The 22,141-nt window shown below is 53.2% G+C and overlaps 3 protein-coding genes across 3 annotated transcripts in view; all 3 read right to left on the bottom strand.

The window, feature by feature from the left end:
• The window catches only part of LOC147979301 (uncharacterized), a 36,936-nt gene extending 23,069 nt beyond the window's left edge, over positions 1-13,867 (bottom strand). The window contains exons 1-2 of the mRNA XM_087515140.1: positions 13,787-13,867; positions 11,488-11,673 (exon numbers count right to left, since the gene is read on the bottom strand). Coding sequence (XP_087371266.1) covers positions 11,488-11,673; positions 13,787-13,867 — 267 coding nt within the window. The remainder of the gene's footprint in view (positions 1-11,487; positions 11,674-13,786) is intronic.
• Positions 13,868-18,699: 4,832 nt separating this feature from the next.
• On the bottom strand, positions 18,700-21,195 carry LOC147979302 (uncharacterized). The gene is made up of 6 exons (XM_087515141.1): positions 21,058-21,195; positions 20,503-20,715; positions 19,784-20,248; positions 19,468-19,694; positions 19,117-19,312; positions 18,700-18,981 (listed from the first exon to the last, which is right to left on the bottom strand). The coding sequence occupies exons 1-6, from the start codon at positions 21,193-21,195 to the stop codon at positions 18,700-18,702; spliced, it is 1,521 nt and encodes a 506-aa protein (XP_087371267.1).
• Positions 21,196-21,258: 63 nt separating this feature from the next.
• On the bottom strand, positions 21,259-21,696 carry LOC147979303 (uncharacterized). Its single transcript, XM_087515142.1, has one exon. The coding sequence runs from the start codon at positions 21,694-21,696 to the stop codon at positions 21,259-21,261; it is 438 nt and encodes a 145-aa protein (XP_087371268.1).
• Positions 21,697-22,141: the final 445 nt, after the last annotated feature.

Here is a 22,141-nt window from a genome sequence, read left to right on the forward strand (position 1 = left end):
ACAACAAAGTAGAGGACGTCTAACTTGTTTTTGCAGGGCATGTTGTGATGTGATATGGTCAAGGCATGATGATGAATTTTATTGTATGAGATGATCATGTTTTGTAACCGAGTTATCGGCAACTGGCAGGAGCCTTATGGTTGTCGTTTTATTGTATGCAATGCAATCGCGATGTAATGCTTTACTTTATTACTAAACGGTAGTGATAGTCGTGGAAGCATAAGATTGGCGAGACGACAACGATGCTACGATGGAGATCAAGGTGTCGCGCCGGTGACGATGGTGATCACGATGGTGCTTCGGAGATGGAGATCACAAGCACAAGATGATGATGGCCATATCATATCACTTATATTGATTGCATGTGATGTTTATCCTTTTATGCATCTTATCTTGCTTTGATTGACGGTAGCATTATAAGATGATCTCTCACTAAATTATCAAGAAGTGTTATCCCTGAGTATGCACCGTTGCGAAAGTTCTTCCTGCTGAGACACCACGTGATGATCGGGTGTGATAGGTTCTACGTTCAAATACAACGGGTGCAAAACAGTTGCACACGCGGAATACTCAGGTTATACTTGACGAGCCAAGCATATACAGATATGGCCTCAGAACACGGAGACCGAAAGGTCGAGCGTGAATCATATAGTAGATATGATCAACATAACGAAGTTCACCGATGAAACTACTCCATCTCACGTGATGATCGGACATGGTTTAGTTGATTTGGATCACGTGATCACTTAGAGGATTAGAGGGATGTCTATCTAAGTGGGAGTTCTTAAGTAATATGATTAATTGAAATTGAATTTATCATGAGCTTAGTACCTGATAGTATCTTGCTTGTTTATGTTGATTGTAGATAGATGGCTCGTGTTGTTGTTCCGTTGAATTTTAATGCGTTCCTTGAGAAAGCAAAGTTGAAAGATGATGGTAGCAATTACATGGACTGGGTCCGTAACTTGAGGATTATCCTCATTGCTGCACAGAAGAATTACGTCCTGGAAGCACCGCTAGGTGCCAGGCCTGCTGCAGGAGCAACGCCGGATGTTATGAACGTCTGGCAGAGCAAAGCTGATGACTACTCGATAGTTCAGCGTGCCATGCTTTACGGCTTAGAATCGGGACTTCAACGACGTTTTGAACGTCATGGAGCATATGAGATGTTCCAGGTGTTGAAGTTGATATTTCAAGCAAATGCCCGGATTGAGAGATATGAAGTCTCCAATAAGTTCTATAGCTGCAAGATGGAGGAGAACAGTTCTGTCAGTGATCATATACTCAAAATGTCTGGGTATAATAATCACTTGATTCAATTGGGAGTTAATCTTCCAGATGATTGCGTCATTGACAGAATTCTCCAATCACTGCCACCAAGCTACAAGAGCTTCGTGATGAACTATAATATGCAAGGGATGAACAAGACTATTCCCGAGCTCTTCACGATGCTGAAAGCTGCGGAGGTAGAAATCAAGAAGGAGCATCAAGTGTTGATGGTCAACAAGACCACTAGTTTCAAGAAAAAGGGAAAAGGAAAGAAGAAGGGGAACTTCAAGAAGAACGGCAAGCCAGTTGCTGCTCAAGAGAAGAAACCCAAGTCTGGACCTAAGCCTGAAACTGAGTGCTTCTACTGTAAGCAGACTGGTCACTGGAAGCGGAACTGCCCCAAGTATTTGGCGGATAAGAAGGATGGCAAGGTGAACAAAGGTATATGTGATATACATGTTATTGATGTGTACCTTACTAATGCTCGCAGTAGCACCTGGGTATTTGATACTGGTTCTGTTGCTAATATTTGCAACTCGAAACAGGGGCTATGGATTAAGCGAAGATTGGCTAAGGACGAGGTAATGATGCGCGTGGGAAACGGTTCCAAAGTCGATGTGATCGCGGTCGGCACGCTACCTCTACATCTACCTTCGGGATTAATATTAGACCTAAATAATTGTTATTTGGTGCCAGCGTTGAGCATGAACATTATATTTGGATCTTTTTTAATGCGAGACGGTTATTCATTTAAATCAGAGAATAATGGTTGTTCTATTTATATGAGTAATATCTTTTATGGTCATGCACCCTTGAAGAGTGGTCTATTCTTATTGAATCTCGATAGTAGTAATACACATATTCATAATGTTGAAGCCAAAAGATGCAGAGTTGATAATGATAGTGCAAATTATTTGTGGCACTACCGTTTAGGTCATATCGGTGTAAAGCGCATGAAGAAACTCCATACTGATGGACTTTTGGAACCACTTGATTATGAATCACTTGGTACTTGCGAACCGGGCCTCATGGGCAAGATGACCAAAACACCGTTCTCCGGTACTATGGAGAGAGCAACAGATTTGTTGGAAATCATACATACAGATGTATGTGATCCGATGAATATTGAGGCTCGTGGCGGATATCGTTATTTTCTCACCTTCACAGATGATTTAAGCAGATATGGGTATATCTACTTCATGAAACATAAGTCTGAAACATTTGAAAAGTTCAAGGAATTTCAGAGTGAAGTTGAAAATCATCGTAACAAGAAAATAAAGTTTCTATGATCTGATCATGGAGGAGAATATTTGAGTTACGAGTTTGGTGTACATTTGAAAAATTGTGGAATAGTTTCGCAACTCACGCCACCCGGAACACCTTAGCTTAATGGTATGTCCGAATGTCATAATCGTACTTTACTGGATATGGTGCGATCTACGATGTCTCTTACTGATTTACCGCTATCGTCTTGGGGATACGCTCTAGATACGGCCGCATTCACGTTAAATAGGGCACCATCAAAATCCGTTGAGACGACACCTTATGAACTGTGGTTTGGCAAGAAACCAAAGTTGTCGTTTCTAAAAGTCTGGGGCTGCGATGATTATGTGAAAAAGCTTCAACCTGATAAGCTCGAACCCAAATCGGAGAAATGTGTCTTCATAGGATATCCAAAGGAAACTATTGGATACACCTTCTATCACAGATCCGAAGGCAAGACTTTTGTTGCTAAATTCGGAAACTTTCTAGAGAAGGAGTTTCTCTCGAAAGAAGTGCGTGGGAGGAAAGTAGAACTTGACGAGGTAACTCTACCTGTTCCCTTATTGGAAAGTAGTACATCACAGAAAACTGTTCCTGTGACACCTACACCAGTTAGTGAGGAAGTTAATGATAATGATCATGAAACTTCAGAACAAGATACTACTGAACCTCGTAGATCAACCAGAGTAAGATCCGCACCAGAGTGGTACGGTAATCCTGTTCTGGATGTCATGCTACTAGATCATGATGAACCTATGAACTATGAAGAAGCGATGACGAGCCCAGATTCCGCAAAGTGGCTTGAAGCCATGAAATCTGAGATGGGAGCCATGTATGAGAACAAAGTATGGACTTTGGTTGACTTGCCCGATGATCGGCAAGCAATTGAGAATAAATGGATCTTCAAGAAGAAGACTGACGCTGATAGTAATGTTACTGTCTACAAAGCTTGACTTGTCGCAAAAGGTTTTCGACAAGTTCAAGGGATTGACTAGGATGAGACTTTCTCACCCGTAGCGATGCTTAAGTCTGTCCGAATCATGTTAGCAATTGCCGCATTTTATGATTATGAAATTTGGCAGATGGATGTCAAAACTGCATTCCTGAATGGATTTCTGGATGAAGAGTTGTATATGATGCAACCAGAAGGTTTTGTCGATCCAAAGGGAGCTAACAAAGTGTGCAAGCTCCAGCGATCCATTTATGGACTGGTGCAAGCCTCTCGGAGTTGGAATAAACGTTTTGATAGTGTGATCAAAGCATTTGGTTTTATACAGACTTTTGGAGAAGCCTGTATTTACAAGAAAGTGAGTGGGAGCTCTGTAGCATTTCTGATATTATATGTGGATGACATATTATTAATTGGAAATGATATAGAATTTCTGGATAGCATAAAGGGATACTTGAATAAGAGTTTTTCAATGAAAGACCTCGGTGAAGCTGCTTACATATTAGGCATTAAGATCTATAGAGATAGATCAAGACGCTTAATTGGACTTTCACAAACAACATACCTTGACAAAATTTTGAAGAAGTTCAAAATGGATCAAGCAAAGAAAGGATTCTTGCATGTGTTACAAGGTGTGAAATTGAGTAAGACTCAATGCCCGACCACTGCAGAAGATAGAGAGAATATGAAAGATGTTCCCTATGCATCAGCGATAGGATCTATCATGTATGCAATGCTGTGTACCAGACCTGATGTGTGCCTTGCTATAAGTCTAGCAGGGAGGTACCAAAGTAATCCAGGAGTGGATCACTGGACAGCGGTCAAGAACATCCTGAAATACCTGAAAAGGACTAAGGATATGCTTCTCGTATATGGAGGTGACAAAGAGCACGTCGTAAATGGTTACGTTGATGCAAGCTTTGACACTGATCCGGACGATTCTAAATCGCAAACCGGATACGTGTTTACATTAAACGGTGGAGCTGTCAGTTGGTGCAGTTCTAAACAAAGCGTCGTAGCGGGATCTACATGTGAAGCGGAATACATAGCTGCTTCGGAAGCGGCAAATGAAGGAGTCTGCATGAAGGAGTTCATATCCGATCTAGGTGTCATACCTAGTGCACTGTGACAATACTGGTGCAATTGCCTTGGCAAAGGAATCCAGATTTCACAAGAGAACCAAGCACATCAAGAGACGCTTCAATTCCATCCAGGATCTAGTCCAGGTGGGAGACATAGAGATTTGCAAGATACATACGGATCTGAATGTTGCAGACCCGTTGACTATGCCTCTTCCACGAGCAAAACATGATCAACACCAAGGCTCCATGGGTGTTAGAATCATTACTGTATAATCTAGATTATTGACTCTAGTGCAAGTGGGAGACTGAAGGACATATGCCCTAGAGGCAATAATAAAGTTATTATTTATTTCCTTATATCATGATAAATGTTTATTATTCATGCTAGAATTGTATTAACCGGAAACATAATACATGTGTGAATACATAGACAAACTTGGTGTCACTAGTATGCCTCTACTTGACTAGCTTGTTAATCAAAGATGGTTATGTTTCCTAACCATGAACAAAGTGTTGTTATTTGATTAACGAGGTCACATCATTAGTTTAATGATCTGATTGACATGACCCATTCCATTAGCTTAGCACCCGATCGTTTAGTATGTTGCTATTGCTTTCTTCATGACATATACATGTTCCTATGACTATGAGATTATGCAACTCCCGTTTGCCGGAGGAACATTTTGGGTGCTACCAAAAGTCACAACGTAACTGGGTGATTATAAAGGAGCATTACAGGTGTCTCCAAAGGTAGATGTTGGGTTGGCGTATTTCGAGATTAGGATTTGTCACTCCGATTGTCGGAGAGGTATCTCTGGGCCCTCTCGGTAATGCACATCACTTAAGCCTTGCAAGCATTGCAACTAAATGAGTTAGTTGCGGGATGATGTATTACAGAACGAGTAAAGAGACTTGCCTGTAATGAGATTGAACTAGGTATAGGAATACCGACGATCGAATCTCGGGCAAGTAACATACCGATGACAAAGGGAACAACGTATGTTGTTATGCGGTCTGACCGATAAAGATCTTCGTAGAATATGTAGGAGCCAATATGGGCATCCAAGTCCCGCTATTGGTTATTGACCGGAGACATGTCTCGGTCATGTCTACATTGTTCTCGAACCCGTAGGGTCCGCACGCTTAAGGTTACGATGACAGTTATATTATGAGTTTATGCATTTTGATGTACCGAAGGTTGTTCGGAGTGCTGGATATGATCACGGACATGACGAGGAGTCTCGAAATGGTCGAGACATAAGGATTGATATATTGGAAGCCTATGTTTGGATATCGGAAGTGTTCCAGGTGAAATCGGGATTTTACCGGAGTATCGAGAGGGTTACCGGAACCCCCCAGGAGCTATATGGGCCATAGTGGGCCTTAGTGGAAAAGAGAAGGGGCTGCCCTAGATGGGCTGCGTGCCTCCCCCTTCCCCTAGTCCTATTAGGACTAGGAGAGGTGGCCGGCCCCCTCCTCCTCTTTTCCCCCTCCGCGAATCCTATTCCAACTAGGATTGGGGGGGAATCCTACTCCCAGAGGGAGTAGGACTCTCCTGGCGCACCCCTTGTGGCCGTCCAGCCTCCCCCCCTTTGGTCCTTTATATACTGAGGTAGAGGCACCCTAGAACACACAAGTTGATCCACGTGATCTATTCCTCAGCCGTGTGCGGTGCCCCCAGCCACCATATTCCTCGATAATACTGTAGCGGAGTTTAGGCGAAGCCCTGCTGCTGTAGTGCATCAAGATCGTCACCACGCCGTCGTGCTGACGGAACTCTTCCCCGACACTTTGCTGGATCAGAGTCCGGGGATCGTCATCGAGCCGAACGTGTGCTCGAACTCGGAGGTGCCGTAGTTTCGGTACTTGATCGGTTGGATCGTGAAGACGTACGACTACTTCCTCTACGTCGCGTCAACGCTTCCGCAGTCGGTCTGCGTGGGTACGTAGACAACACTCTCCCCTCTCGTTGCTATGCATCACATGATCTTGCGTGTGCGTAGGAATTTTTTTGAAATTACTACGAAACCCAACAAAAAGAGCCTTACGTTCCCTTCCACAATCAATTCCCCTACATAACTAAAGCATTTCTAGACACAACTTGACCAGTATGGCTTGGTAATCGTACAGGCAGTCAGGCTCTGATACCAACGCTGTTAGGACCCTGATTCCAAGTCACATCGATCTAGCCGGTAACACCTCATATCACTTTGCGGCCTCACGCACGGTATCCCCATGGGTGTCGCCTTACCATGGCCCGGGACCGTTTGCGCCTTTTGGCTCACGTATCTGATAGTGTCGCTAGCATCCATATGACAGAGAACCCGGGCCGACATGGCTAGTCGTGAACCCAGAGCGGCACCAACCTATGGGGACAGGCATACATGAATCACATCGAGCATGTCGGTCAGCAGCGTGTGAATCCGGGCTGTAGCACTGGGCTAACAGCACTCCGGGAACCCGGGCTGTAGCAGGCTAGGCAGGACTCTGGATGTCACCGCGTGACATTTCCCCGAAGGGACAGACAGAGGAACGAAGTGAAACACATGTCGGCCAGTCAAGTGCCCTGAGCAGTAGTGCTGGGCTAGCAGGACTCCGGTGAACCGGGCTGTAGCGGACTACTATGGCTCATGGAAGCAGTAGACTACATTTCCCCATAAGAGAGGCTGCAAAGGATAAACAACTAGATTGTCGGATCCCACACATACCAAGCATTTCAATCATACACACAATATGCTCGATATGTGTAAATACAACATGGCATCACAACATAACTCTACGACTCAAGTATTTATTCATTAGGCTCCGAGCAGCCAAGTATTACAAACATGGGTCTCATGACCCAATATACAGAGCATACAAACAACAAGCACATGCGGAAGCTTAACTTGTCTGAGTACAAACATCTACAAATGAAGAAGGCTGAGAAGCCTAACTATCTACCAGATCCTGCCGAGGGCACAAGGTCGTAGCTGAGGTATCAAGCCAAACGTCGAAGTCAACGCGAAACTAATAGCGAGACTAAAGTATCTCTGCAAAACATAAATTAAGCAAACGTGAGTACAAAAGTACTCAGGAAAACTTACATCAAAATTAGCTACATATGCATCGGTATCAACAGGGGGTGGTGGAGTTTAACTGCAGCAAGCCAGCTTTGACTCGGTGGCTATCTTAAACTACGAATTCAAGTAACTCTTTTGAGGTGGCGCACACGAGTCCACATATTCACCATATCAACACACCACTATGGATCCGCTTTCGTCTCCCTACGAGAACGCCATCCATAGCACTCACGCTTATCTTGCGCATTTTAGAGTGTCCACTTTCACTTGTCTATGAACTGTTATAGGCAACCCAGAAGTCCCTTACCATCGCGGCTATTCGAATAGTTTTATACCTTGCAGGGGTGTACTTCGTCACACATGTTTCCACCACTTAGCGTCTGCACACGACATGTGCTTGGCAGACTTCAAGCGAAAGCCGACGTGGGTGTAGACCATGACCTGACTAACCGCACAAGTCTCTAGTCCAGGTTTATTGCTTATTCGGGTTCCATCCGCGAGGAGATCCGGCCGGAGTTTAGCTCACAGCCCCAAACGATGTGTGCAGGGTTCCCGAGACACCAAACGGGCGCCCGGTACACCGTGCCATGGTGTATCTACCACAACATAGCCCACCCCTAGGGTCAGCTCTACGCACAGCCGCCAACACATATCCTATAAACACTAGAAACTAGTTGCAACTCCTGGACAGAGGACGAGAGGGGTCAGTAAGTCGAGCGGGGTCATATTTCAGGGCCCAATGTGTGGTAGTAGCTGTTTCATGGATCACAAACACAGAACTCAGTTCCTGAGAACGGTTTCAATGAGACAACCCATCATGTACTCCTACATGGCCTATCACCGCTACCTTTAGCAAATCGTGTTCACACACTTAGCTCACACATAGTAGGACATATTCACAAATTTCCAATTCATCCCCGATGAATCAGACCTGACACAACTCTAAGAAATAGCAGGCATGACTGGCAAACATGAATGAGTAGGCACATCAGCGCTCAAACAACTCCTACTCATGCTAGTGGGTTTCATCTATTTACTGTGGCACTGACAGGTCATGCAAAGGAAAGGGGTTCAACTACCGCAGCATGTAACAGTTGAATCGTTGTTGTCCTAATGCAGTAAAAGAGAGCAGGAGCGAGAGAGTGGGATTGTATCGGAATGAACAAGGGGGTTTTTCTTGCCTGGCACTTCTAAAGATAGTATAGTTCTTCATCGGTGTCATCGAACTCATCGTCGGAACCACGTCTATCAAGAGGGGACAAATACCGGCAAACAAAGAGGAACACAATCAATGCAATGCAACAATTATGATGCATGATAATGTCATGGCAATATGCTGTTGATTGAGCTAATGCAACTAGCAATCATATTAAATGAAGTTGGTTTGAACCAAGGGTTCAAATTCAAACTCCATATGTGCTTATTTAAATGTCAATTATGCAAATTGCCCTGTACAGCAACCCTAGGTTGTTCAAACATGCATGCAAATGCCATAAATAGATTCCTTGAATTTTTCGATGACTTTTCATATATAATTTATTTCATTCTGAGTTATAGATTATTTTCTATGATTTTTTGAAGTTTAGGCAATTTTCTGGAATTTCCTGTAAAAGAATAAATCCAGTAAATGCTTTATTGCGTCAGTAGTGCGTCAGCGTGACATCAGCCGGTCAACTGGGCATCTCCAGGTCAAACCTGACCGGTGGGACCCACGTGTCAGTGTCACATCTAACTAACAATGCCTGTTAGTGCTAAGTAGGTGATTTACTAAACTAATCTAGGGCTGGGCCCACATGTCAGTGGCTCATCTAGTTAACTAAGTTAATTAACACTAATTACCTAACACTAATTAAAAAGTGCCTGGGCCCACACGTCAGGACATAGGGGAGGTCAAACAGGGGTCAAACCCTACCGGCGTTGAGTCGTCGGCGAGGCCGAGATGGTGGAGGGGCTCGGACTTTGCTCTCCGGCGACCAAATTAGCGGCCGAGACCACCTACAGAGAGCTAGCACTCTCGCGCATCCAACGGGGCAGGTGGGAGGCTGTAGGGTGGACGGAGCTCACTAGAAGTGAGCTCGCGACGGCGCCGGAGTTCGGGTGAGTGCGGGGTTGCTTTACGGGGTGCTAGGGGGATGAACTGGCAGGTGCTACGCGCTCCTGGGGGTTCACCGAGCACGGTGACGCGCTTAGGCATGGCCTGCGGTGGCCCTGGCCATGGCGGTGAAGAACCATGGCGGCGGTGAGCTTTCGGGTCTGGTGGACAGCGGGGCTAGAGGAGGAGAACGGCGGTGGGGAGAGAGGGGTTCGTTAGAGGAGCTCACGACGGGGTCGTCGGTGATCTCAGCATGCTTGGGGATGGCCTGGTGACGATGAATCGGTCGATGACGACCGTAGGTGCAGAGGGCGAAGATGGCATCGACGACGGCGCTCCAGGGCGTCATGTGGCTCGGCGGGGAGGACAGGGGCGTCATGGCGGAGCTCAGGGGTGCGTCGGAGGGGCTCGGAGATGGCTGTGGCCGTGGGGGAGCTCGTTGGCGGTGACGGCTGCGTTCGGCCGCGCTCGTGGAAGGGACTAGAGGGGGAAAGAGAGAGCAAGAGTGAGGGAGAGGAGTGAGGGGAGGCATCGGGCGTCTCCAGGCGCGGATCAGGTCGAGGGAGGCAAGCAGGAGGTGGCCGGGAACGCACGCGTGCGCGCCACGCTTCCCCTCTGCCTACTGGCAGGAGGAAGAAGACGGCTCTGCCCTTGGTGGGCTGGGCCGCTACAGTGGCAGAACAGGTAGGCCGGCCCTGGTAACTCTCTCTCTCTCTCCCTTTATTTATGTTTTCTATTTTCTATCTGTTTGTTTTGACTTTATTAAAAGTGCCAGAGCATTTTCAAAAATCATGAGACTTCTTATGGCCACTGTTTGGATTATTTCCAACAGCAAACATTTCAGTTCATGAATATTTGGACATTTAGAATAATATATATAATTTAAATGCCCAAATGCAAATAAGGTATGATTTAATTCAAAGCCCAAATATGTCATGGAAAAATGTGCATCACCTCTGGTACTGTTTACAGCATTTTCCATAAATGATGAACATTTTTGAAAGCCATTTGGATTTACTGAAAATATTTTAGGTGAACCTAGTGAATTCCTTTGATGCTAGGGGTTTAGGCAATCCCCATTTCAGATTTCCATGAAAGTTAAACATGATGCAGGCAGGATGCAAACACTAGGCAGCACCAGAAGCTAGGGATGTGACACCTATCAACAAAAAAACCTTGCCATAAGTTGCCTGATGGTTGGCATGAACTTGCCCGGTACCAGTAAACACAATAAATAAAACAACCGTGTGAACATAAGTTGCCTGACAATTGGCATGAACTTGCCTGCTCCTAGGAAACACTAAAAAAACACCCATGTGCCATCAATTTGCCGGACGGTTGGCATGAACTTGCCCGCTCACGAGAAAAACTACTAACATCCCCCTGCCATGACTTGCCTGATGGTGATGATAAACTTGCCTGCTACAAAAAAAAATCACCAGCAAAACGCTGAAAAAGCATCTGCTTGGGGTAAAAAAGGGAGGAATGAGGGAGGACACGAACCCTCAAACTAGTTCGACCATGAAATCAAACGAATCGCAGCTCGCATTAACAAACATGGATAGATATGGAGATTTGATACCCCAGTACCAAACATAACCAACGTCATTGCCCAAAACATCGTAATCTATGGTAAAAACTACCTCGACCATAGAATCGACTAGACAAATCGTCGGAAGCACAACATGCCCTAGAAAGAACGTGACGAACGGGAGAAACTCCCACCGCCAGAAATGGAGAGACATGAGCGGGGGTGGGGGGTTAAATCACGTCGACGTACCTTCTCCTTCCTTCGCCACCGCACAAAATGAGGGCAGCCTCACTTCGCAACTGTCCGCCACCCTGCGATTCGAGCACTGCAAGGTCGCCGAGCTCACGAACGAGAGCCGCTCCCCGCGACCAGCGTGCCGCGCGGGAGAGCAACTCCGGCCGCCGACCACCCGCGACGCCGAACGCCTCTCGAGAGAACCGATATGTGGACTACGGCGAATTTGGGCAGCGGCGAGGCTTCGATTTGGGGGTGATTTGGGCAAGGGAGAGGGGAAGAAGGAACCGCCCACTCCGCCGAATGAGGGAGAGAGCCGTTTGCGGGAGAGAGAGAGATAATGGAGGGCCCCACCCAGGCGAGTCGCTTCGTCTCGACCGTATTCCACCTAGCCCCACCATCATGCGACACAAGGCTCGGCCTCGCCCCGACCAGGTTCAGCCTGGGCCCGATCGTGCGTGGATCGCGATGAATTGGACGGCTATCGCCGCGTGTGCTCAAAGCATCATTTTAGTGCGTGCGCACTTTTAAGAAATTAGGATGCTAATAACATGGCAAAATTTCATCATAGTGAGGAAGGTCACTTTGTTTCATGATTTTGCGCATATTCATGCGCCATTGATGCGTTTGTAGAGCCATCCCATCTCCATTCCTATGTCTCGTGGTTGCATAGCAGAAGGAACTGGGCAAAACGATAAGAAAATGACAACACGAAGCATTTGAGGGAATGTACAATGGTAGCATATGGATACATATGCCTCATGACCAAAAGTAATTTGAAGCATGTCGTGGTGGGCGCACGGCAGATGCCAAGGGTTGGCTAGAGAGAGGGGGAGGCTCGAGGGCGCTGGTGGGCTCCAGAGGCGAGGTTGGCATGAGCAGGCGTGGGACGCCGGACATACTCAGGTTCGAGGCACTCCGGAGAGATAATACCCCTAGTCCTGCCGAGTGTTGTTGGATGATCGATAGTACAATGTCGCTCCTGGAGCTATATGGAAGAGGAAGGAAACTGGCCAAGGCTTAGGCAATTCCCTCTCCTTGGGTGTTACTAACTTGGCGAGTGTGATGGAATGAGTTCTCTGGTGTGTCTATCTCTCTCTCTGCTCTCTCCCTACATGAGGGCTCCTGGGGGGCTTTATAAGTCAACCCCCCAGGGGTACAATGGTAATGTTATAAGTTGGTGGGTCCATAGTGTCGGCGTCCGGGGACCCGGGCTGGGTCCCGCTGAGGGCTTGTGGTTCGCCGGGTTCCCCTAGGTGCGGGCGCCACGTGCCTAGGGGGACTGTGTGCTGTCTTGTCAATCGTCAGGGTGTGGCCGCATCGAGTCAAGTACAGTGCTCTCTGTTAAGTTGCCGCTTGCTGTTGTCAGTGGCGGGGGCGGGGGCACTGTAGCCACGCCGGTCTTGGTCAGCGGCTAGGTGAGGAGCACTGTTGCTACGTACCCGCTGACCAGAGGCATGGGCGGGGCACTGTCACCTCGGTCATCATTGATTGAAGCCTTGTCCCATCGCATGGCCTGGATGGGACGGTTGCTCACCCGCGGCTGGATTGCGTAGCACGCCACGGGTGGTGCTGTCTTGTTGAGGAAGCTCTGGTCGTGCCGGGTTCGGCTGTCTTGCGCTAGTTGTTGAGGCCGAGTCAACGTGTCTTGCCGGGTCGGCTAATCTCGCCGGCTTGTGGGGCTTGGCTAGTTCGAGCGACCCGGCCAAGCACGTGCCGGTATTGAGGGGCAGTGCTGACCCCGTTGTTTTTGAAGAAGATCCGGGTTCCATTGCCTGCCCGGGGCCCATCCCCCCGACAGTAGTCCCCGTAGCTGTGAAGGTCCGCCATCTTCAGATGAGTGGGCCTTCGCAGTTTCCCCTTTAGCAAGGTAGATTCTGTGAGCGCCGGGTCTGGCAACACCCATTGTGTGCCGGGTTTCTCGGAAACCGGATCGCGGCATCCCGGCCGTGGCGGGGACCGAGAAGTTCGCCGAATCATGGGGCAATCCCTTGGGCTTCGCGTGGTCGCCACGTGGTGCTCGGAAGCCAGAGGGGCCTGACAGGCCACGCACATGACGGGATCGGGAGACGATCTGGGGCCCACCGCCCGCACCCTCGGCCCAAGTGCACGGATTTATTGCGGCGTCCGGGGGCCGGTTGCTCTTCCCCGGGCAGTTACTGCGCGTGTACGTGCGCACTTATTGCGAGGTAGTGGAACGGGTGCGTGCAGACGATCCCACCTCCCCACTTCCCCATGTTCAAACCGAGGGTTATAAATTGGGGGGCAAGGGGGGCGGCGAACTTTATTCTCGCTCGCGCCCACCTGTCCCCTGCTCTCGCTCAGCCTCTTGCAACCGACGCACTGCGGCGCCCGCTGCTCGAGCAGAACTCCTTCGCCGTCCATCTTGCTTCTTCTCCTTTTTCCTTTGATCATGTCACTGCCATCGGGCCCCTGGATGGGCTCGAATGTCACCTCCAAGGACATCACCCGTCTTCGGGCATCACGGCGCCTAACGCGGGAGACGGACGTCAGCGTCCGCCTGCCGCTGGGAGAGCAGAGGCCTCAGCCCGAGGGGCAGGAGCGCATGGTCTTCCTCACGCATTTTGAGCGCGGATTCGGGCTGCCGGTGAGCACCTTCTTCGGGCTCTAGCCGCATCATCTTGGCGCCGGCGCCATCGTCCAGCTCTCTGGCTTCGTCACCCTCTGCGAGGGGTACCTGGGGGTCGAGCCTACGATTGACCTCTGGGAGCGCTTCTTCTCCTTGAAGCAGCAGGGCCCGTCGGCCGGGGAGTTCACCGACTGCGGCGCCGCCGTCATCTCGAAGCGGTCGGGGACGGACTTCCCCAAGATCCCGCTGGAGGATTCTGCCAAGAAGTGGCAGAACTCCTTCTTCTACGTCCGCAACCTTGGCGCGGACCGCATCAATCTTCCGGCCTTCGCCATCGCACCGCCGCGGGCGAAGACGAACTGGGGCTACTCGCCCCGGTGCCCGTCGCTGCAGATCATCAATCTCTGCGAGCGGGTGACGGTGATGAGGACGCAGGAGGGGCTCACCGGCACCGACCTTCTCGCCGCGTTCATCAAGTGCAGGGTTCTTCCGCTTTAGGGGGCACTCCTGCCTCATCGGCGAGATGGTCGGCCTTCAAGACCCCAACCGCATGGGGTAGATGCGGCTGTCCACGGCGTAGATTGCGCGCGAAGTGAACGATATCTCCAAGGCCAACCTTGGGGGGGACTGGGAGTTCGGCAAGGCACCGTACAGCCGGTCGAACCCGGTGCCGCAGGTGAGCATCTGGTCTTCTTATTTTGCCGCCGTGCACCTTCTCGTCTGTCCTGACGCGACGCGGGTGGTACTTCTGAACGCGATTCGGCATCCTTACGCCCAGGCCTCGTCGGAGGTGGCGCCGGTGGTGCCAGAGGAGCCTGTGGCTCGAGGCGGGGAGGAGGAGGCCGGGTCCGACGGCGGCGGTGGGCGTCGTACGTGTAAGTCTCATTTCTTCCTCGTGTGTCTTGAACTGCTGATCGCGGCTTGGAACAGTCGATGCTGACGCCAGTTGTTGGTGTAGCAGCGTTCGGCGGGGGAGGCGATGACGCGGGCGGAGCCGGATCCTCACATGGGGTAGCGCTGAGGCGCCCGCATGGGAAAGATAGCGTCGTGCCGCGGCCCCAGGCCCCAAAGCGCGCGGCGGACCTGGCCGGGGCCGGGAGGCCGGCCAAGAGGAAGCGCGGCAGTGGGCACGGGGTAAGCCTCATCTCTTGTTTGCGCTTTGCTTTTCTTTTCTTGAGCTAGTCTTGTTTCTTCTCTGCTTATTCCATCTTCTTCTTCAGGTCGCCAATCGCGCTAGCGAGGGCGGCGGCGGAAGCCACGGCCGCTGAAGGGGACGAGTTCCGTAGGAGCCGGTCCGACCTCGCCGACCTGGCCGAGGTGGAGGAACAGGCCGACTCGGACCTCGGCATAGATCTGAACGATGCCGAAGCCGTGGCCTGGCGGGACAGGAACCGCGCCGAGGCAGAGCTGAAGGCGACGTCGGTCCGCGCTTGGACCGACGCGGCGGCACAGAGCCGGCCCGGCACGAGATGCCGGAGGGCATGGTGGTGGCGGCGACGGTCTTTGAGCCATCGCAGGTGAGGGAGCGCGGCCGTGGAGGCCGGGCTGCGGTGGTGACCCCCGACCGGGTGGTCGTGGAAGTGGCGGACGACTCCCTGCCGCGGGCCGACGTGGTTGAGCGGGCGGGGACCGATGGTGGTGGAGGCGCCTCCGTTCTAGAGGAGACGCTACGGGCGATGGTGCCGGAGGCCACCCTGGCAGCTAGGCCGGAGCCGGCGACGCATGGCGTCCCGGCGTCCGTGTTGGAGATGGCGACGCAGGGCTTGCCGGCGTGCGGGTCATCATCGGTGTCGGGAGGGGCGTCGGAGGAGGTGCTGGCCGCGTAGCAAGCGGCCAGTGGTGAGCACGCCGTGGTGCCCCAGCAGGGAGGGCGCCGAGCTGCCGTGCCGCAGTCGGCGTGGAGCGGGAGCGCCGTTGTCTTCGGGACCCAGACCTAGGAGGAGGCGGCGATGGACGTCGTCAGCCGCCGCCTGCTAGGCCGGACAGAACAGCTCGAGGCCGTGGTGGAGCGGACGTGCGACCTGGAGCGCGCCGTTTTGGTAAGCTTTCTTGTAATTTCTTTTTCGTGGGGCGCGCCAGCGCACCCACTAGGTGTAGCCCCCGAGGTTCGGGCCAACTACGTAGTAGTTGGGTCGAATGTTTGGAGTGTTGGCCTTGTTCTGACTTCTGCTTTTTTCAGCATCTCGGTGCTTTTTGGGTCGCCGCCTTCAATCATCTCCTGGGCAAGCACCGGGAGCTCAAGGAGCAGCTCGCCGCCAAGGAGGAGGAGCTCCGCGTCGCCGCAAGTACTTCTTGTGCTTTTTTCTAGTGGGAGCGCGCTAGCGCACCCACCGGGTGTAGCCCTCGAGATTCGGGCCAACTATGTAGTAGTTGGGCCAAATCTTAAGTCTTGCTTTTATCTCTTCTTCTGCTGAGCCCTTCTTCTTCGCAGCCGAGGTGATGTCCTGGCGGACTTGTCTGCTCCGGGCTGGTCATCACTACGACCGGCTCGTCACCGACACCGGCCGTCTTGGCGTTGAGGCGGCGCAGGCGAGTGTGGAAGCAGTCGCGGCTCGGCGGTCTCTCGACGAGGCCAGCCGGCTACATGAGCAGCTGGCGGGTGAGAGGAGCAGCCTCGATGTCGAGGTGGAGCTCCTCAAGGCGGCAGAGGCGCAGCAGGCCCTGGTGGAGACAGACCAGCAGCGCGGCCAGCTGGCCGACGACAAGGGTCGGCTCCAGGCCGAGGTGGACCTCCTGCAGTAGCAGGTTGCCACGGCTGAGGGGTCTCGTCAAGACGAGGCCCGTCGCCGCGAGGCGGCCGAGGACAAGGGCGCCGAGCTGAAGGCGGCCCTTGCCAAGGCGGCCGATCTGGAGAAGGCGCTCAAGGAGCGCGATCGCGCCATCGAACGGGAGCGGCGCAGTACGTTGCTTGAAGCGCAGCACCTGGAAGAGTCCTTCTCCCGTAAGTGCTTTTTTTCTTGTTGTTCGCCGAGTCGAGATCCGGCCTTTCTTCCTTGTTGTTATTTTTCTAACTTGCTTCTTCTTTTGCGGCAGGGGCCTTCCCAGAGACGCAACGGCTGGCGGAGGAAGCCGTCCGCCATCAGCGCGACCCGACTGGCGTGGTTGTGTACGGGATGGATCCGCGGGTGGCCTGGACCTTCCCGGAGATCATTGCCGCCGCCGAGGCCCGCTTAGAGGCCCTAGGGACGCAGCTGGGGTGGTTGTCCCAGGCCGGCACTACGATGACGGTGGCCCTATGGCCGGGCTCCGTCCAGCCGAGTAGCTTCTCGCGCCTGGCGCGTTGGTTGGAGATGGTGCCGGCCGGCTTGGCGAGTGGCGCGTCTCCGCCGCTCGCGCTGGTGCTGAGATGGCGCTCCGGTTCGCACTGTCCTGGCATCCGGACCTGCAGCTGGACACGTTGATGGGCCAGCGGGCCGGTACGGAGCAGCACTTGGAGGAGCAAGCTGGCCGGATCGCCTCCCGCGCCAGCTACATCGCCGAGTTCGCCTTCCACGACGAGTTCCATCCGGAGCGGGCGGAAGACGGCAGGGCCATGGACGGCGACGACAACGGCTTGCTCCTCCACGATCTGGAGGGGAGCTCGGAGGAGACGGGTGTCTACCGTGACGCGGGTGCTGAGGAGGACACCGGTGCCACGGCGGACCTGGAGGCCGCCAGCGGAGAGCCGTCGACGTCGCGACGCGGTGCTGGAGATGCCTGAGACACTTCGTAGAATTTGTTAAATAGCAGGTCCACCCACCCACTAGGGGTTTTTAGGGTGTAATGAACTTGGGCCGTGGGCCTTTATTTAAATATTTGTGTGGATGTCGTGGGTGCTTTTGCTTTTTTGCCTTCCGTTTTTTGGACCGATTTCATGCGTTTTTCCTTTCTCAAACCTCCCCCTGCGAGTCAGATGGCTGAGGCTCCGGTCCGTGACAAGGAGCTTGGTTCTTTGAGAGGAGCGCGTAGGACTTCGGACCCTCGAAACGTTTGAGCGCGAGCGAAACACCCACTGGGCCGGCTGGCGGCAATCCGGCGAAGCCGGTTGGCAAGCAGCCGGTCGTGCGGCTGTTCATTTGATGAATGGTGGGCCGGGTTGATCGACCCGGCAGCCTTTGATTTAGTGTATGAAGCGTAAAGGAGCTTTGGCCAGTTGTGCTTGCCAGCCGACAGCCAAAGCTGGATCTGTTTCTTTAGGTCGAAGTGGGGGACTGCGGCATCCTAACTTTTTCAGGAATCACCAAGTAAGGCGGCGGGGTGGCGACCGAGCCGACCAGCCCCCGAGCCCCCGGGTCGAGCGAGTCAGACCGGTGGTCGGGTTCAGTGGTATAGTGATGCAAGGAAATAGGGACACAATAAATTGGTCGGCAAAAGGCAGCCCCTGAGTCTTGTTCGGGAACCCCATAGTTTCATGCGTTTACAAAAGGTGACGATACATACGCTCGTGCGGCTAACTGTAAAACGGGCGAAGGATTTCCGCGTTCCATAGCCGGGTCGTTTCTTCGCCGACGGTGTCCTTCTTGCGCTTCCTTGACTTGCGCGCGTCGATGAGGTAGTAGGCGTTGTGGTCGCGCAAGGCCTTGCTCACGATGAATGGGCCCTCCCATGGAGGGGACACCTTGTGCCGTCCTGCCTGCTCTTGGACGAGTCAGAGGACGAGGTCGCCCTCACGGAATGCGAGGGGCTTGATCTTCTTGCTGTGGTAGTGCCTCAGGCCTTGCTGATAGATGGCCGAGTGACTGAGCACCAGGAGGCGTGCTTCTTCGAGCAGGTCGACGCCATCTTCAAGGGATTCTCTGACTTCGGCTTCGGTGTACATCGCGATGCGCGGCGAGTCGAACTCTACGTCCGTCGGGATGACGGCCGCGGCTCCGTAGATGAGGAAGAACGGGGTGAACCCGGTCGACCGATTCAGCGTGGTTTGTGGACTCTAGAGAACGGCTGGCAACTCGTCGAGCCAGCCACCGGGTGAGCGGATGAGTGGCTCGACGAGTCGCGTCTTGATGCCGGACAGGATGAGTCCATTGGCCCGCTCGACCTGCCCATTAGACTACGGATGCGCAACGGAGGCCAGGTCGAGGCAGATGCCGGAGACGGAGCAGTATTGTTCGAGCGCGCCCTTGGCGAAGTTGGTGCCGTTGTCAGTGATGATGCTGTTTGGCATGCCGTAGCGCACCGCTATGTCTTTGATGAACCAGACGGTTGTTGGCCCGTCCAGTTTCTTGATTGGTCTTGCCTCGATCCACTTGGAAATTTGTCCACTGCCACCAGCAAGTGGGTCATGCGGCCTCGAGCGTTTTTGAAGGGTCCCACCATGTCGAGTCCCCAGACCGCGAAGGGCCAGGCGATCGGTGTTGTGCGGAGTGCTGACATCGGCTGGTGGCTGCGTTAGCGGAAGCGATGGCATCCCTCGCACCTGAGGACGAGCAACTCGGCATCTTCGGGGGCCGTGGGCCAGTAGAAACCGTGGCGGAACGCCTTGGCCACAAAGGATCGTGATGCGGCATGGTGCCCGCACTTGCCCTGATGTATGTCGCGGAGGATGTCGATGCCCCGTTCCTGCTCGACGCAGCACTGGAACACGCCGGTGGAGCTGTGCTTGACGAGCTCGTTGTTGATGATGTTGTAGGAGGACGCCCGATGCTGCACTTGCCGAGCTTCGGTCTCGTCCATGGGGAGAACCCCGTTCTCCAAAATTCTGATATTGGGAGGGCCCAAGATGGAGCTGTAACCACGGCGAGGACGGCCACCAGGGTGGGTTCCGAGTCAGCAGTCCCCGGGCCAGGTTGAGCAGTCCCCGGGCCGGGTCGAGGTGCGGCCGGGTTGTCTGGAACGTGGATAGACTTGGAGTCCGGTGATGGCTTGACGGATGGCTTGCGCAGGTGCTCGAGGGAGATGCTGGATGGGATGGCTTGTCGTGACGAGGCGATCTTGGCAAGCGTGTCGGCTGCTTCATTCTCCGCGCACGGGACGTGGAGGAACTCGCAGTCCTCGAAGGATCCGAACAGCTTCTGGACGAGGAAGCGGTAGCTTGCCATGTTGGAGTCGCGGGCGTCCCATTCGCCAGAGTACTGCTGTACCACCAGGTCCGAGTCGCCGTAGCACAGGATGCGCTGGATGCCGAGTTCCTTGGCAAGCCGAAGGCCGTGCACAAGGGCTTCGTACTCGGCAACGTTCTTATAGGCGGCGAAGTGGATCTAGAGCGAGTAGTGGAGCCAGTCGCCCTTCGGGGATGATAGTACGATGCCGGCCCCTAAGCTGAGTCGCATCTTTGACCCGTCGAAGTGCATGCGCCAATGTGTCGAGTCGGGAGGCGGTGGCAAGTACTGGGTCTCGGTCCAGTCAACGAGGAAGTCGTCCAGGGCCTGAGACTTGATCGAGGTGCGGGGTTCGTAGAGGATGGTATGGCCGGCTAGCTGGATTGCCCACTCGGCATCTTCTCCGAGTTCACCTCAATGCCGCGTTCCGAGACGAGGAAGCCGAGTAGCTTTCCGGCCGGGATGTCGAAGACGCATTTTTCCAGGTTAAGCTTGACCTTGTATTCGTGGAGGTTGGCGAATATTTCCTTCAAATTGTCAAGGAGCGTGAGGTGCTGCTTGGTCTTCACCACGATGTCGTCCACGTACACGTGGATATTGCGGCCGAGTTGCGGCAGCAGGCATTTCTACATGAAGTGCTGGAAGGTGGCGCCGGCGTTCTTCAAGCCGAACGACATGGTGATGTAGCAATACGCCCCAAAGGGTGTGATGAAGGACGTCTTCAGGGCGTCGGCTGGGTGCATCTTGATCTGGTGGTAGCCAGAGTAAGCGTCCAGGAAGGATAGGAGCTCACACCCGGCGGTCGAGTCGATGACTTGGTCGATCCGCAGGAGGGCGAACGGATCCTTGGGACAGGCCTTGTTGAGGCTGGTGTAATCGATACACATGCGCCAGGTCTTGTTCTTCTTCAGGATGAGGACTGGGTTGGCCAGCCACTCGGGGTGAAACACTTCCATTATGAAGCCAACCGCTAGAAGCTTGGCGACCTCTTCACCAATGGTTCTTCTCTTCTCTTCGGAAAATCGTCGTAGAGGTTGACGGACGGGCTTGGCGTCCTTGCGGACGTGAAGTTTGTGCTCGGCGTACTTCCTCGGGACACCCGGCATGTCCTTGGGGGTCCATGCAAAGATATCCCGATTCTCATGGAGGAAGTCGACGAGCTCGCCTTCCTATTTGCTGTCGAGGCGGGCACCTACGACAACGTACTTGCTGTAGCTGGGATCTTCTGGGTTGAGCTTAACTTTCTTGATCTCCTTGGAGGGCTTGAAGGCGGCCTCGTCGGCCGGGTCCGAGGTTGGGATCGACGCGGCGGAGGCCTCGCCTGCCAGGGCGACGATCTGGTCAAGCTGGCGCCGCTCCTCGGCAATGACCAGCGACTCGGCCAACTTGGCGCAGTCTCGGGCGCACTCCAGGGACTTGCGGTAATCATCGGTGATGCTGATGAGGCCCTTGGGACCCGGCATCTTCATCTTTAGGTACGCATAGTGGGCAACCGCCATGAATTTGGCGAGCGCGGGCCGGCCCAGCAACGCGTGATACGCGCTAGACAGGTCCACCACTTCGAACCAGATCGGTTCGCGCAGGAAGTGGCTGCTGTCACCGAACATGACGTCTAGCTGGACCCGGCCAATGGGGGAGCAGGAGAGGCCGGGCACGATGCCATGAAAGATCGTCTGGGCTTGGTCATCGTGTCAGGAGAGGCCGGGCAGGATGTTGATGCTACTGCCGCCGTCGATGAGGACTGCGGAGAACTTGCATGTGCGCCGCGCGACGATGGTGGTGTTGAGGATGAGGGCGTAACCACCCGGACTTGGCATGACTGCCAGGTGATCCTCCCGGGTCTAGGTGATCGGGCGATCCGACCAATGCATGAACTCTGGCTTGGCCGGGACGACGGCGTTCCCCTCCTGCCGAAGGAGGCGCTCGCTGCGCTTGTCGTCGCCGAGGCTGGTGAAGACGACATAGGCCGCGTTCTGGTCTGGGTAGGCGTCGTCACGCATCACGCCGCCAGCTGGAGGCGGCAGTGGAGGAGGTGGCGGCTGTCCAGCGCCC

Source organism: Triticum urartu, chromosome 3A (assembly GCF_056163025.1).
Source record: "Triticum urartu cultivar PI428250 chromosome 3A, HENAU_Tu73, whole genome shotgun sequence".
Classification (NCBI taxonomy): domain Eukaryota; kingdom Viridiplantae; phylum Streptophyta; class Magnoliopsida; order Poales; family Poaceae; genus Triticum; species Triticum urartu.